The 17098-nt window shown below is 38.3% G+C and overlaps 1 protein-coding gene across 5 annotated transcripts in view; it reads left to right on the forward strand.

The window, feature by feature from the left end:
- Nucleotides 1–17098, forward strand: part of MSRB3 (methionine sulfoxide reductase B3) — an 88948-nt gene that overhangs the window by 19735 nt on the left and 52115 nt on the right. For 3 of the 5 annotated variants that reach the window (XR_005626959.1, XR_005626960.1, XM_039703810.1), the window contains exons 2-5: nt 378–507; nt 4538–4609; nt 14190–14298; nt 16110–16187. Coding sequence is in view for 3 of the 5 variants with exons in the window: in XM_039703810.1 (XP_039559744.1) it covers nt 378–507; nt 4538–4609; nt 14190–14298; nt 16110–16187 (389 nt within the window). In the remaining 2 variants the exon portion in view is untranslated. Of the gene's footprint in view, nt 1–375; nt 508–4537; nt 4610–14189; nt 14299–16109; nt 16188–17098 lie in introns of all 5 variants that reach the window. The other 2 variants (XM_039703813.1, XM_039703812.1) reach the window with 2 other exon arrangements.

Genomic DNA, 17098 nt, shown 5'->3' on the forward strand with positions numbered 1-17098 from the left:
CCTACTCTCTAGCTGAGGTTCTAAGGGTTTTTTTCCTTAGAACCCCTGCACTTGTGACTAAGCTACTACCCCAAGTTGCTCTCAGTTGGGTATCTAAAGCAGCTGTTGTGAATGCCCCCTGTGAAAGTGTGGAATCCCTCTCACTTTGTAGCATATATAATGGTTTCACTGAATACTGTGTAATATGTATCAAAATGTTGGGGGGTGGGGTAGCAAGAATGGGTTAAAAGCACTAAAAAAAGTACATTTAGAATTGTGGTCCCATGTTGTGGTCTTATAAAATTTTAAGTATTGTTTTTTTTCTGTGAATGAAAACATTTTTGATGTTTTAATTTGTTCTCATCTTTTTTTTTTCTTTGTTTTTTTTCTTCCCTACTCAGCTCTTGCCCCTGTTCTTTGCCTCTGGTTTTGTTGGTGAGGATATCACAGTGATGTCTGCATTCAACCTGCTGCATTTGGTGACAAAGAGCCAGCCAGTGGCCCTGCGAGCCTGTGGGCTTCCCTCAGGTTGAATGGGTGCTGCTTGTTGTGTCATGCATAATAAAGGCCCTTGTAGGAAGGGGTGTCTCTGCTGCAGGAAACAATGTGCTATGGGTTGTTCTGTTCAAATTTTCCTTTGAAGCAGAAGTTTATTTGCACTTTTTTTTTTTTTGGTAAAAATCATTGAGTTGAGTGAGCGATTTCATACCCAAGATTTTAAAAAGCTTGGAAATGCTGACTTCCTTGTCCAAAATACAGTCTCTTAAATTTTGTATTATTTTTCTCATTGTTGGCAAAAACTGTGTCATTAAACTGAAAATATTTTATTAAATGCCATTCCTAATTTTAAAAGATAATACCTAAAAGAATTTCACTTGTTGATTGCTATTAAATCATAGGACTTAAAATATTTTCCAAAATATTTAGCAGTATACTATATACTATACTCCATGTGTTTCTTTTTACATTTTTATTATAAATCAAGTATGTTTTACTGAAAATCATGTACAAAAAGCGTGCAGAATTTAAAACTTAATTCTTTCATTCCTCTGACAACATATTCTTTAGTTACGTGGCACTTCTCTACATAACTAAATGCAAACATGCAATTTAATGCCCACATGCAGCTGCACGTTTCATGTAAGGCCCAGGTTTGTCTGCTAGGTTTGGGAAGGGTGCTATAAGACCCTATCTCCATAAATTAATTTTATCATCAAAACTTTGAGCTTAAGTATTTTGTGTTTCACTTAAAAGGCAACAATCTGTAATGTCAGCATAACAATGTCAGTGTACAGGGTTATGTGGGAGAAAATATAAGCTGTACTGAGGTAATTTTGAACCTTGCTAGAAATTTTCTTGATGCCCAAATAAAAAAAGATACAGTCCTGGCTGATCTGTGTTAAGCCTTGAAAATGGGCCAGTTTGGGCATTTGTGCTACACTCACAACTGGTTCATAAGAGTGCAGAATGTTACAAGCAGTTTCTCCCAGATCTGGACTTAGCAAGCATATGGAGGTGATGTTTTAAAGATTTTTTTTCAGTGATAAGACATCAGTTTTCAAGCTGATGGATTTTCCTAAGGCTTATTAGACTTTATTTGAACTAAATCTGAGTCCAATTTTTGCAGCATTTACATTCCATTTCCCCCACATGTGCACAAAACTCCCATTAACCTTGATAGGAACTGGAAACACATATTGAGGAAGAGAGAGAATAACCCACATTGTGTCAGCTTGACCTTGGTTTCCTGTTGTATTTGCTGCTGAGCCAGATTTAAAATCCTAAAAATATAGGGTAAGCAAATTTCCTTAGCCCTCATTATGCACCTTTTGATGTGTGCTCATATTGCTCTTGTCTACCTGAACATGGGCACACTCAATCTTCTGGCCATTTTGTTTCCACTCTGAAAAAGAGATCTGCAAGCTGATCATCTAGGAACACACAGATCCCACGGGAGCTTTTGCTGTTCTGTACCTGTTTTCAAAGCACTGCATTAGCTGTTTTATCAAGTTGTTTTTCTGTCATAATCCAGTAGTCACATTTTGGAATAAAAAGTTAACACTACTGTTTATTCCCATCCCTTAGATCCCTAACTGTGGGACCATTGATAGATTGAGTTCCACTGACTGACTACTTTATAGAGATATATATAGAGAGATATTTATATATAATAAACCCAAATTCATCTGCCAACAGCGGAATAATATACAATCACATATCTCACATATTTTAAGAGTAATCTAAATTACCCAGTTGCTTAAAAATTAATATGGGCTTGCTTTGACTTTCATTTGGTTTTTGGTTTTTTTGGGGTTATTTTGTCTGTGGTGTATTTAAGGGGTTGCAAGTAAGTGGCATAGCATGTATCCAATAAAACATGGAAAGGAAATGTAGAACCAAGATCTGCTTAAACGCCACAATGCCCTGTGACTTTGGCTTCTGAATATACAGAAAACACCCAAATTCTCCTGAGTTTGTATAACATAACACTTTGAGCTAGTACTTTTCCCACCATCCAGTTCTGTGTGAATTGCAGTCCTGTAACCATACCACCATACCATGTGTCCACCAAGTCTGGGACCATGTGGAGCTTGGCCACCTTCTAATTCAGTGGCAAATTCAATATGGAATGAGACTTTTTAACCTTCTGGAACCCATGCTCAGAGTAAGGAAGCAAAATGCCATCAGAGCAGTAAACTGGGTTCTCAAACAATGTTTTAAACACTATGCAGTTAAATATTTGCTGGACAAGGACTTGAATGAAAGTATTGTTTCAATTTCTATGCTTGAAATGGTACCTCTATCCTTCCTGTAAGGAACAAAGTAACACAAAGCAATATATAATTTCTATTTAATATATAGTTGTAGATCAGAAACAAGAGATTTTTTTTTCTCCTCCCCCTTAAATTAATTAAATACTACTGGGACATATCTTAGAATAGAGATGACCTGTCCCTTCTTTGAACTACTATTTTGTAAGCACTTGTGAGTTTTACTTGTAGTGGTCAAGTGTTTTTACTTGTTCTTTTTCTGTTTGTATATTAGCACCTGGAGTGTAGATCTGTTCTTCCAAATTATATTTTTAAAATATTTTTTTTGTCTGAAGTTAGGACTAAACGTTTCAATGTGTGCACACCTAGTGCACTGTTTTCCCATAACATTTTTTGTAGAGAAGATGGCAACTCTGAGCAGGAGCAGAAGCTCCCAGTAGATGGCACTAGGCATTTGCTGTTCTGCACACCCAGGACTATCTAAAAAGCTTCCCGTCTAGGAGTCATCCGTACAGAAAGTACACTCTGAGAACTTGGGAGCACTTACAATTATTTTAAGAAAAGCAAGAATACTGGGAAAAAACCAAAATCTTTGCCCGTGTGCAAACTACCATCACATTGGTTCAAGGTTTCTTCATTGTCAGTGATGACTACAGCTCCATTGTGTCTGTTGTGTAACACAGAAGTATTCCTTGAGCCCACTTTATTAGAGTTGAATGTTCTGAGTTTCTTTGGAAATGTAGGATCCACTCAGTACCTGCCAGGATTTAATTCACAGAAATTAAATATTTTTAAAAACCCACTTCAAAATTACAACAATCCCCACCAAACTTTTAATGCAAAAACTACTTCATCTGCTTTATGCATATTAAGAAGCAACTGATACAAGTCATGATTATGCAGATTCCATGTACATATGTTTTCTGAAGCAGACCACCAAGCTATAACCTAAAAAGATAGCTTATATTGCTTTGCTGTGTCTTTTAATTATTATGGGTTCTCATAGCTTAAGAAGACCCTTTAATTTCTTTAACACTTTGAATGTTGTGCTGCTTACATCACATTTTTTGCATGTGATAAATTGGATTTTCCTCTCCTGTAGATCAAAGAAAATTATGGTGCTTGTAAAATTAAGTAAAAGTAATGATGAAAAAATTATAGAAGTAGACTTAGGGTTGGGGTTTTTTCTGCATAATAAAGTCCTAGGTAATATTGAAGTGTTGTATAGTGTTTATTTACTAAAATAACTACTAGTAGGAAACCGTATTTTTCTAGCATTAGATTAAACTACAATGCATCTGTATAAAGATGGTGTTGGGCATATGGTGTAAGTCTTTATTAAGTAAATATCTATAGTATGGTTTCTCATTCTTTCATTAAATCTTTGTTAATTCTAACTTCTAACATAATGCCTTTTCATAAAATTGAAATTAATAGTGAACAGAAAATTACTAGGTCTCACAATTGGATTTTTAGCAGTACTCTGTTAACATAAAGAATTACTTTTAGGAGCAGATCTTGAAAACATTTGCATACATGAATTATTTGTATGCATTTGTTCCTCTGAACTCTCAAACTGCACATGTCAATGAAATATCTGTGTGCATACTGCTTGCCAGATATGTCTCTAACATCCAAAAGTCTAGTAAAGGCTTTAGTCTTGTGGGTTCAATTTTGGTAGCTGCTGTCAAACTTTGTGTGACTTGAGTATGACTAAACATTTCACATTGTCTGTTTCTATGTTCAGAGATATAATTTCTGTAATGTATATTATAACTTCCCCATAGTTTTCCGTAATGTGTATCACCAGAGATGTACTACTCCAGAAGTCTGTTCACATGGTCCAAAAGAAAAGAAAAGTAAGACTGATATTATATAGCATAAACCATCCATACAGCTATGGTTAAATGCCTGTCAATGTTTTCATTGCACATTCATATTTTCTGGGGTTTATATCTTGAACATAAAAATTTTCTCTGGATTTAAATATGTTACACAAGGTCTCAGATAAATGTATTTGTTCCTCAGAACTGGCTGGGGGGCAAAAATTAAATTTCATTTGTATCCAGCTATATTTTAAAAAATGCAAATATCATTGGATGAAAAACAGATTTTTAAATTTAGAACACAGTCTTACAAATACCTAATTTACTGCCTCCCAGCAGTTACGAGGAAGACTCTTGAAAAGAGTGGAAAATATTCACTATATGATCACAATAGTAAATAGCATGTGAAACCATTCATATATCATTATTATATAAATGTCTGTGTGTATGTTTGCCTTTTAGTCATATGATAGTAGAACACCACATTATCATAATAGAGCATAACATTATCATATTTTTGGCATGGCTTTAAAATCACTTTTAAAATTACGTATAGCTATCTTAATGGGAGTATATTTTATGTTGTACTGTATTTACAAATGTTCCATTTGTACAATAATATTCAGTCTAGAATGCCTTACTTAATGCATTTTAAGATCAAATTTATTAGTAGATATCTCTTTGGGTGTAATACTCTTAAAAATGCCTCATACTTGCCAAACTTGGGATCATAAAGAAGACAAGAAGCCTTCTGTTACGTTCCCTAGAGTTAGTTGTTTTGGTTTTGGGTTTTTTTTCTTTTTTTGGGGTTAGTGTTGTTTTTTGGGTTTTTTTTTTTTGGGGTTAGTGTTGTTTTTTGGGGTTTTTTTCTTTTTTTTGGGGTTAGTGTTGTTTTTTGGGGTTTTTTTTTGGGGGGGGGGGTTGGGGTTTTTTTTGTTTTTTTAAGTTTTTGTTCTGGTGGAGTTTTGTACTCTTCCTCATCTGCTCAGGAGACAGATGGTGCTTGTTCCTGGTCCACCTGGGTGGAGGCTCCTCAGTGATTCTTGCACTGAGAAGCACTGGGATGAAGAGACATTTCTTGTGCTCCCAGATCATGCACAAAGACAAGTCCCTTAATGCGTACCTTGATGGATCTTTTAAGGTTGTTTTCATTCCCTTCCTGCTCACAAAGGATCCACCACAAACCATTTCCACCCTTCTTGCTGGAATGTTTTAATTCTGGGAGTTCATAAATTTCCTGTGTTCCATTCCTGAACCTTCTGCAACTCAGGTTTGCGTGTTTTCTGCTTAGTTGGGTATGGAAAAGATGAATTTTCAGCAGGGTGTTTCTGGGTTTTAAAGTTCCTCTTGAAAAGTTACCTTTTTTAGTTATTGGAGTGTCTAACAGGAGGACTAAGAAGTCCTTTAAGGACTGCCTTCACTTTTTCCCCTTCAATTAAAAGAAACTCCTGGCTTTGTCTTTTCTCTGAGGAGCATGTGATGAAGGTTTCAGAGAAGAATGTGATGTAAAGGAGAGACGACAGCACACACAAAGAAAGGAGATTTTCTATATTGCTGAGCTGAGGGAGGACAAGCAAGAAAACATGCAAGAAGTGAATGTGAGCCCTGAAGTCAGTCAGAGTGTGTTGGGAAACAATGGAGGGGATGATCACTTAGGGAATTTATGAGCTTGGAATTTGATGGAACCTTAAATGTCCACCTAGAGTGTGGACTGGGAATCAGGCACTAGAGGCTCAAACATTGCCATACCTGAGCTGCTAGCTTAACCATAGGTTGCTACAGCACAGACCATGATCTAGGGGTAAATGAGTAGAGATGAGTCATGCCCCAGAGAATGCTAAGAAGGGGGAAACTGTTCTTAGTTACAAGCTAAATATGTATCACAGTCTGTGATTTCCTTCAAAAGAAGCTGTGTTGGGTAGGGATGCATGGCTAGGGTACAAAGGTGCCCTCTGCTCTGTCTGGAGAAGAGGTTCTTGTGGGACGGGAGGTGCTGGCAGCCCAGGTCTGGTGCTGGCAGCTTTGTGCATTGTGGGTAAGAACTCCCCCATCAATGCTCAGGCCCAGGTCAGGGAGTCCCAAGGAGAGCAGAGCAGGGAAAGGTTTGACCAAATCCTCTTGAAGCCTTTTACAGGACTTGACCCCATCTTCTCGACCCATAAGGCATGGCTGAATTTTAACTAAACATAAGGAAATACAGAAGGCCCATTAGGGAATGAAGTTGGCAGTTACAACCCCTTTTGACTGTTCTTTTACCTTTAGTCCTGAAGCAGATTGAGAGGGGAGTGAGCTACAGTGTTTTCTGTGCTGGTCATAGCAGAGCATGAACTGGAGCAGAGTGTCACAGCAGTTCCTGTCTTCATGCTAAGTATGTCCCTCAGTGCTTGGAGAAGTGGGATGAAAGGCCATAGAGCAGGCAGTGCTTTTGCAGAAGTGTTCCTTACCCTCCACAGCTGGAGACAGGTCAAGTTTTTCAGGGAGTTAGATCTGGGCTGTTATGGAGAACTGGAGGGGAGGAAAGACTTTCCCCCAGCTCTCTCCTTTCCTCCACCCCCATTCCAAGTACAGATTGCAGCACCTTGAGTCTTGAAATCCAGTGCTCATTTCACAGGCCACACATCACTATTGTGGAGGAAGCAGCAGGAGGATTTAGCAACAACCTGAATGCCAAAATAAGCTACACACTACTGCTGGAAAATGCTGACTTTTTAATTGTTTCTGCTGCAGGGTTAAACCTTTATTAAAGCTATGTGAATAAACTTATTTTGATGACTTACTGAAATATTTTAAATGCAAAAGGTAGCATAAAACACTCTTACTAAATTCACCTTGATCCCACTGTTAATAAAATGCTTTTCCATATGTTGGCACCCTTTTATTGATTCTGTCAGAAATCTACGGACCAGATAAAGAGTGTTCAGTGTCTCTGTCTTTCTTGTTTTTAATTTAAACAAATGTAGTGCCTGTGAAAGGTGCTAGGATAATATCAGCAAAAGAAAAGTGTCTTTATCTGTTGGGGGGAGAGGAAGAGAAATCCATCATTATAAATATCCCCCCTCCACTGCTGTACCAATAGATCTTGATCTTGTCTTGCCTGGTTTGCATCCAAGAGTAAGGCAAATAGGTCAGCTGCCCTGTGCACTCTGTCTTTGGCCATCTCAGCAGAAACGATAACAAATGTGGCAGTTTATAACATAATGAGCTTTTGCTCCACTTAATTGAAGGTTCTTCTATTCACCAACCTCTGCTGAGCAGCCACATGCTGTTGTTGCTTCAACACTAGTGAAGATGACAGCTCAAAAAGCTCCAGAGGAAGCTGCCTTCATCTCCACCAGCTAATGCAGGGTGGTGGTGGATTCCTCTCAGTAGTTATAATTTGGAAAGGTTGTGAGACCAAGATCGTGTCTGGTAGTAACATTTATTTCATTGATGTCAGACATGGAAGTAAAGTAGACATGCCTGGAGAGGACAAAAGGAGCTGATTTTCTTTCCCCCTTTCCCACTATGCAAAACACTTCAGTCTTTTGTTAAATGCTTTTCACATTCACAGGGAGGAGAGGCAGCTTCAGATTTCTTTTCCAGGGAATGGCCCTTTGGCTTGCATGGCTGCCTTAGTGTAACTTGCTGCAAGCAGGTTTGCAGACCTGTGGAAACAACAGATGCTGCCTAAATGGGCCTGCCTGCTGGGATCCTAGTATCACTTTCTGTGGAGAGAAAACAAGTGCATAGAGATGCATGAGCTGGCAGTTTGGAGATTTTTAATTTTTTTTTTTAATTAAACAAGAGCTGTGCTGATGACCAGGTGAAAAAAAAAAAAAAGAGACAGCCCTGTTACTTGATTGTATGGGAAGTTTGCAAGTTTGCAGGGAAGGGGCTTGCCCTTCCCTTGTGACCATCTGACCCTCCTGGTGTTAAGCAAATAATTTTTTTTAAAGACAGTTAGAAAAAAATTTTTTTAAATTAAACAAGAGCTATGCTGATGACCAGGTGGAAAAAAAAAAAGTGACAGCTCTGTTACTTGATTGTATGGGAAGTTTGCAAGTTTGCAGGGAAGGGGCTTGCCCTTCCCTTGTGACCATCTGACCCTCCTGGTGTTAAGCAAATAATTTTTTTTAAAGACAGTTAGTTTTTGGGTGGTGTTCTTTTTAGATAGAACCTGGAATTTGACCCAAAATTCAAACTGCTGTTCTGGTACCTGGCTTTTGGATTTTCAACGCACAATATAGTGGAAATGGTCTTCGCTCCATTACTTCTAATGCTTGCATGAAACTGCAAATGGTATTTCAACAGCAGGTGGGAGTTAGCTACCTACAGCAAGAAAGCAAAGGAAGCACAGATCTGTTTTTCAATGTGTAAAACATTTACAGGGGTTTTTTAAAGATGAAGTTTGAGTTTTACTTAAACCTGACCTCCAAACATTTCAGAGGCAGTTCTGAAACTGAAGTTTCTGTTTCTTTTGCTACATTTATCCTAGTCACCAGCAGGCTAAGGTAATTTGAAATGGCTCGTGAGGGGATTATAAAAAGAACTATCATGTCAAATACAGATTTTATAAAACTGTGTTTTCCCAATACAAGCCAATAGAACTGTTTGCAATGTAACCATTCTCAAGAGTTGTTCTTTTTTAAGTTCCTGGCTTGTTTGCAGTGAGAGAACACTGCAGCCTTCTCCCAAGGCTGAAGACTAGAGAATGCAGAGAAGAAATTAAATAGAAATTAAAATATGTGAGAGAGAATTATGAGTTTGCCTTTTCTTAATCAGACTGTGAGGCAAAACTGGCAACAAGAGGCATAAACTGTGAAATGAAATCTGAAGTAATAAGAAATGAGGGATTCCACTTTTAAAAATACTAAGTGTTAGCAATAGCATATGTAAGGATATTTATTTAAAGAATTGTATGCAAATATTTTTTAACTTTGTGGAATTCCTTTTAATATCAGTTTGAGGTAATTTACCATCACTTTACCGAGGTCTGACTCGCTCATAATGGGACAGACTTAAAGATGGGGAAGCAAAAAGATGTATACTTAGAGTCAGATCCTATAATCTCATGTACAGTCATAGACCCTTAAGTAGCTATGCATTTTCTGAACTGTCTGCCTACACAGATCACATGGCAGGATTGGGGCTGGGGTGAGATATGAAAACCAAAAGGTACTGTAAGGCCCCTAAAAAACTGCTTGGTTATAGTAAAAGAAATAGCACTGAAAACTAGAAGTCCGATTTATCATATGGCTGTGCTCTGCTGGAGCATTTGATCTTGCTGTATTTAGTTCAGGAAGTCTGAGTGGTATGTGCTCAGTGCATGACCATAATGTCCATTAATGCTAGTGGAATATAAGCATAGATAGAAGAGGGAAAATGTATGTTGTGTCTTCCATGCAGTTGAAATATTGAGTTAATTTCAGTGATGGGAAGCAACAAAACTCAAGAGAAAATTGTTAGAATGGTTCAAAAGTATGTTTGATATAGGAAACCTATCAGGCAAAATGCCACCATATTTCAGGGCATGTCAGACACTAATCACCAACCTCTGGTGTGTTGGAACAGGTGAGGGACTGAGTTGAGGAGTAATGGTCTGCTAACTTGGAGATGTCTGTCTGAACATATCTTGTTGCTGGTTTTCTTGTGATTGCTTTTAAGGAAGGAATGTTATGAACCACAGCTTTGAAAAGTCAGTTGGAAATTATATGTGAGGTGAGATGCTTAATGTCTTCATTGTCAGGTCAACACCCAGAAAATACTTTCTGTTCACTTAATTTGTACAGCAGACTATAGAGCTGAACCCTGAAATGCCCATAGTCTGCAGGTGAATAGTAAATGGCAGCATGCACTGCCTTGCTTTTCAGAAAAAAACCACCCATTCCTAAACACAAGAATACTGTGAAGTCTCCAAGAAGGGTTTCTGTTGATGTCTGCTTCACCCTCCTCAGCCTTTTTTTTTTTCATGAAGATTTGTGAGGCTGGTCTTTTCCTCACAAAGCCTTCCATCCTGCTCCAGGATCATAAGTCCCTTTAGCACTGATACAGCCGCTGCCAGAGGACTGAAGGAGCTGCCTGCACACTGCTCTTCTTAGGAGTGCCAACCCCAAAGAAGGCACCATGGGGTGCTGATTAGAGAGATTTAATCTGGCCTCCTATCCTGCAGTGGATCAAAGGGGATTTCGTCTGCCTTTGCAGGGAGTTCACCTCTTAACAGCTGCATCTAACTGGAGTTCAGAGCATAGCTGTCCTGGGCTTTTCTAAAAATCATTGCTGAGAGCACCATCTCCAAGGAACAAGAGTGCTAATATAGATCCTATGAATCCAGGTTCTCTTATGCTCATACTGCATTGAATTTAGCCTCACCTTTAATCAGTAACCACACTGATATAATGCTGTTTGTAGAACTGATGACCTTTTCTCTCATTTGCCTCAAACGCTATGATTTGCTAGTGAACTCTAAGCCTGCCTTTATGGCTGAGCTGCAGAAGCATTTTGTTGCCTGTATGGACCCTTCCCAGAGCCCACACCTCATCCCATCTATGGAGAAATAGATGTAGGAAGGTGGTCAGCCTGCCTGTTTATTCTCTAGTTTAATAATTAGCTCGATAACAGTTCCATTACTAGTGGCAGTTTTTCTTATATTGGGCATCTTTGTGTAGCTTTATGTTGTCCCTTCCCAGGATACAAACAGTTGCCTTGAATGTGACAGTCATCTCATGTCATAAAGGAACAGCTGCAAAACCAGAAGCAAACACTCTTACCAAAAAATATGCACTTTTATCCCTTTTGCATGTAATTTTTTTCCTAACTGAAGGAATATATTCCTAGAATCAAATCTATTAGTTTCTGCAATTAATTGCATTTTTATAGGAGCTTGTAGGCTATCCCCATTTCAGATAAAATACCCTTATATCCTCTGCAGTCAGGGATGAGTCTTGCTTTACCTCATTGCCTCTACAGCAATAGGGAAATAGTGTGATTCATATATTGAGCTATCTGTTTGTTGCCAGCAGTTAAATAGTAAGTACAATTAATTGAATAGGGCCATTCTTGAATGCTGAAGGCTGGACCAAGAGATTTCCTTTATAATTTATAGTGCAACTTTTTGTTGATCAATACTCAAATTACAAACTTGAAGAATCCTTTATTGGGGTCAGTTGCATTTCACCCCAGTGTAGTTTGGCAAAATTCCCCTGCAGACATAAATAATTGTATTACAAAACATATGGTTAATTATTGAAACAAGGCATACAAAAGATTTTTAACATGCTTCCTACTTCTGAACATTGTTGTGGATCATGTGGCATCTAGAAATTTTTTTATGCATATAGTGAACCCACAGATTGGAGAACATTAAATTTGTAAACAAGATGAAAAATTATTTAAGGAATGTAAAGGGGGCATACTGACAATTTTACAAAACACTCAGTATTTTCTCTTTGTTCAAAGTGAAGTTATGCTTAGTTTGCCTTGTTGTAGCAGCAGCAGCAGTTAAGTAGCAAATAGAATTTATTTTTTTTTATTATTGTAGATATTTTAAAAATTGAAGAGATGTTGGTTCGTAAGATTCTTTGTTGCTCTCTAGACTACTTTTTAAAACTGAAATTGTAGAGAAAAGATTGTTTCTCAAACAGTTTCTTTCTGAGCTGCGTAATGCAAGATAACAATAGCTATTTATATAATGCATATGCTTCCTTTCCCTGTTACTTTGAAAGACTTATTAGTCCTCGAGTCCTGCACGTTTGGAGAATAAAAACCTCCAAAGTTTGACATCCTTAAATAAGCAACCAAATGTTATAAAGAACAAACCTCACTTACAGTTAGGAAACAATATTTACATTTAAGGTTGAAAAGCCAGGATGTAGGAAAATTTTGCTAATTTGGAAGGTGACCTTTAAGTGCACCAAAACCAAATAATTTGTAAGCTATGGCACAGGGCACATTCCTGCAAAATTTGTGTGAATACTGCTTTAGTGGTTCTTGAAAGACAAACAAAGAGACCTGGAATGAAATCTTTATCCCTCTCCCAAATAAGATTGCAGCTAACAAAGGCATACAGCAGCGCTCTTTCAAAGCTTGCCATTAAAACGAAGACTCTGCAGCACAGCTAATGAGATGGGTCAGAGTGGAAAACAATCTGTTTTTAAGAATGTTTAGATCAAAAGTAATTTCTAATCTATGAAATAAAGTCTCTTTTCAATACTTTTCTTTCACTAGTAAAGCTTTTTATGTTTGCACTATTTACTTCAATCAGATGTTTTCAATTTTACTTTTTTCTTCCTGAAAATACTTCCTAGGGTTAGTCGGTAGTGACCAACAGCATTATTCTTTTTCACTCTCCCCTATTCACCCACCCCCACACATTAAAAAATTGAGAAAAGAAGAGGGGGAGGAAGAAAGAAACATCTTTTCTTAAATGATTTGCAAGCATCTGTGCTCTAAGCTACTTTTTATGAACGCTCCTTAGTAATGACTCAAGGTAAAAAAGCAGAAAAGCATCCAATGTTAGGAAATTGCAATCCAATACCATGTAATTTAAACCTGCCATTGCCCCTCCTGTACTAAATGACATACAGATGGGTAGCTCTGTTGCCTCTACTTTGGGAACACAATTGGTCTTTTTATGAGTGTATATACATTTCTAGCAAAAAATATTTTTGTCGGGAGTGTTTATTTCTTATTGTACCGTATTTTACTTACTGTCATAATTAGGGTGCTTTTTCCCTGCTGTATTTTGTCAGCTAATTTTTGCCAGTGCTTATCAAAGTTACCTGAATATTTTTGCAGTTTATGTTGTTACTTTGGAAATTTTCATTCCCAAAAGTAACCTCATGATTATTTTTTGCTTTCCCAATGTGGATTTTTGCACTATAGAAATGTCAATTTTTTTACAGTAATTCTTATGTACTCCTTGGATTTTCTGTGTGAACTAAGCAAAGTGTTAAGATTAGATTTTCAGAGGAGGGTAATTTCAACTGCAACCTCCTTTGCAACAAATTTTGCAACAAGTTTATTGTTGAACCTTGTACAACTTTGTGCATAAAGAAATTACTTACTCCTCAGGACTCCTACTCTAGTGCTTCAACAGTGAAAAAAGAAAAAAGCTACATTATAAAGGATGAGGATGCAACTAGAAATTAAATCAACCTTACTGTAATTCTGAAGGCTAGAATTGTTTTTCAGCTACTTTTAAGGGTATTGAAATTGCCAGATGTTGTGGCTAAACATCATATGCCCATTACCATAAGTCTCCAATATAGATGTCTTGTAAAGAATGTTTCAGCTGTAGTTGGGATTTTTGCAGATCTTTTTTAATGGTCGAAAAATGGTACTTTCTTGTGAATGATTGTGTGCGCAACAATTTAGTGTATAACACACCAAAGGGCTTTGGCTGTAGCACATTGTCACTGCTCCAGTGGAATCACCTGGCTCTCTATAAAAATTCTTTTCTATACTTATATTTGAATAAATAATCAGCTGCAGTTCAGCTGAGCCATTCTTTGTGCATTAGGGACCAGCCTGGTCATTGACAAGTGAATGCAGAAGCTATACTGTGGCTGTCTGCCAAAGCAATTATTCAGGATTTAAGCTAAAAAGGCTCCCTCTCCCATATCCTCTCCTTTTGCAGGGTCATGTAGGGATAAAAAGGACTGTAAGGTGGTCTTTTCCCAGGAGGAGCTGAGGAAGCGGCTGACACCCCTGCAGTACCATGTCACTCAGGAGAAGGGGACTGAAAGGTAAGGCAGGATGAAGGAAACTCTGATCTAAAAACACAGGCATCTTTCTTTTCCACCCCTCCTCTTACTGCTGTTTGCTCACCTTCCCTACCAAGTTTTGCTGGTTGTTTTCTTCTTCCAGGATTTCTGCACTTGTTTACTAACCCCTACAAATTAACACTACTGCAAAGACAAGAATCTGCAACAGGGGGCCAGGGCCAAGGGTCTTGTGTGACTTTTTCTTTTAATGAACACTGCATGTCTTATAAAGTCACCAGGCTCATATTTAGAGTCTGTTTTTAGTTTACTACAAAACGTGTGGAAGTAATAGTGGTTTAGGTACACTTTTTTTGGAAGACACTGCAGTAAGCAGAACCACGAGGGAAATGGCCCTGTGCCAGGAGGCTGGAGTTTTGAAGGTGGCCATTGTAAGCATAGACGTTTTGGCTGCAGAAAGAAGGTAGCATAATTTAGTTCTTTTCCACCCCACTCCAATTTCTTTTTGAAGCACATGTGGAGAAGGTATTTATTGGCTCATTTGTGGTTGGAATGTCAAAAATTTTCAATAACTGCCCTCACATGGCTTTAGTCGCTGGAACCCAGCCTCAAGTCCTGGAGGGGAAAAAAAAGGACAGACTTCCAAGATTTGTTTTTAGTGAATAAAGTCTCTCTCTCTCAGCTGATTCCAGCCAAAGGTAACTTGCCAAGACCCAGCCATTTTTTGTTGTCTAATTTATACCACTGAGCTTGGCGTAAGGCCCTGGCTTTACCTCTCCTCTAAACGTACTAATGATGTAACTGCTTGTTTTCATTCATGAGCTGAAAGGACTCCCTGCTGCACGTGGGGTCCTGGTTAATAGGCAAACCTCTTCCTGACAGCGCTGAATTTGGTGGCTGAACGTGCCAGAGAGGCTGGTGGGGACAGTCCCCCTCTCCTCCCCAGCCGTCTCCATCCTGCTGCAGCCCTGGCAGGGCATGGGGACAGTTGCCTTTGCTGGGAGACCTGTCCTGCCTTCCCCCAGCCCTCCACGCTCTTGTGTACGGGACCAACAACGTGATTTAATGCACACAAACAATCGGAGATTAGGTCATTCTTAAAAATCCTGTTTATAAAAAAAATTGGACCTCATAAAAAGGGTGAAAGGATAATAAAAACAAGCTGCTGAGCACATAGGCTTTTTGTTGGGCTAGCGCAGCTGATTCGTATTAGGTGAATGACCTCCTAGCCTTTTAGATTGTTAACTTAGAAAAATATTCCCTTAAAGCTGGAATATTGCTTTTCAACTGAAAATATAAGGCGCGCACAGCTTGAAATCCTGGACCAATTATTTCATTTTCAGCTACAATGTCTGTGCCACACGGGCAGCCGGTGCTGGCCTGACCCAGCGCCACGGCTCTGCAGCGCCCGGGCGGCCTCACACCTCGCTCCACTGCGGCCGCCGAGCCCTGCGCGCCGCCAGATGTGGACACCGCGAGGTGCAGCAGGTTGAGCTACGTGCCAAACAATCCGTGTTTACAAAACTTGACATTTCACTTGCCAGATAGGGGAAGACTTCTGTTTTATCCTTTTTGGTTTTGTTGTAGTTCCAGCCTTTGAACTGTGGCACAATTTGCTTCCTTTTGCATGATGCGTAACATCCGAGGCACACTAACGAGGACATTCCCCTTTTCCTGTGCCTGCTTTATTTGCTACCTTTAATAAAAAACAGCTGCCAACTTAGAAATCGTGGGCTTCTTCTATAACATTTTTCTAAACACTCAGCTACTTAAAAAATTTAAAAAAACTGAATTCCTTTATTTAATTTTAAAATATAGTATTGTTGTTTTCCCAGTGCCTTTGAGGGGGAGTACACACACCATAAAGCTCAAGGAATATACAAATGTGTTGTTTGTGGAACTCCTTTATTCAAGTGAGTATGCTAAATATAGTTTTGAGATTTCTGTCTCTTAGGTTATGTACTATCTTGTATATGTTTAAAACGTAATTGTATAAGGTCATTTCATAGAATCACAGAATGGTGAAGTCATTCCATGTTTTAAGGAACACAAGAGAAGCAATGTAAATACAATGTAAATAATTCTGTAGTAAAATTAATCTCATAGCAAATATAAAAACTTAGGATAAATAAGATAGGAAGATGACATTCAGGTAAAAGAGGAAGTATGGCAGGAAAAAAATATTACTTTAATTTTTTTTTCTGTATGCCAGTAATTGTAACAGTCTTTCACTGTGTCAACCAATACTGAGGTTTGACTGTTAGAATTACTTACAGGTAGATTTAAGAGATACCCGGTGGCAATGCTGAATTTTACATGTAGCATTTTAGCTGATAATGGAGAAAAAGGTGGATGCTTTTTTCTTAGAATTCAAGCAGTTAAGAAAACAAAACTGAGTAAAATTTCATTACTTACTGAATTTCCATTCATCCCAATTAGCACACACGGAGGGCTGGTTTAAAAATACACTTTAGAAGTACTGTGGGAATTATGGCCCTAAGTTTGATGCTAGAAGCAGTGCTGATTGAATTCCTTTGATCACTGCACTGTTCTCCACAGACTCAGTTGTTGTTTATGTGCTTTTTCTTATTTCTGGCTGCTTGTGTTCATTCTGATGAAGAATTTAATTTTTTTTCTTTTTTTTCCCCCTCAGTTCACTCTAATTTAGTCCCTCACACTTAAAGAGGTACCTTTACAAGAGCATGAAGCAGGATGGTCAGGATAGCACTAATAATACAGAATATTGTGCCAGTAATAGGTTAAAGAAAAATACAATTGATGTAGCTCTAGAATCACCAGATGTGGTAGTGATAGTTGTCCTCAA

The sequence above is a fragment of the Passer montanus genome, unplaced genomic scaffold, assembly GCF_014805655.1.
Source record: "Passer montanus isolate IOZ18808 unplaced genomic scaffold, ASM1480565v1 scaffold17, whole genome shotgun sequence".
Taxonomy (NCBI): domain Eukaryota; kingdom Metazoa; phylum Chordata; class Aves; order Passeriformes; family Passeridae; genus Passer; species Passer montanus.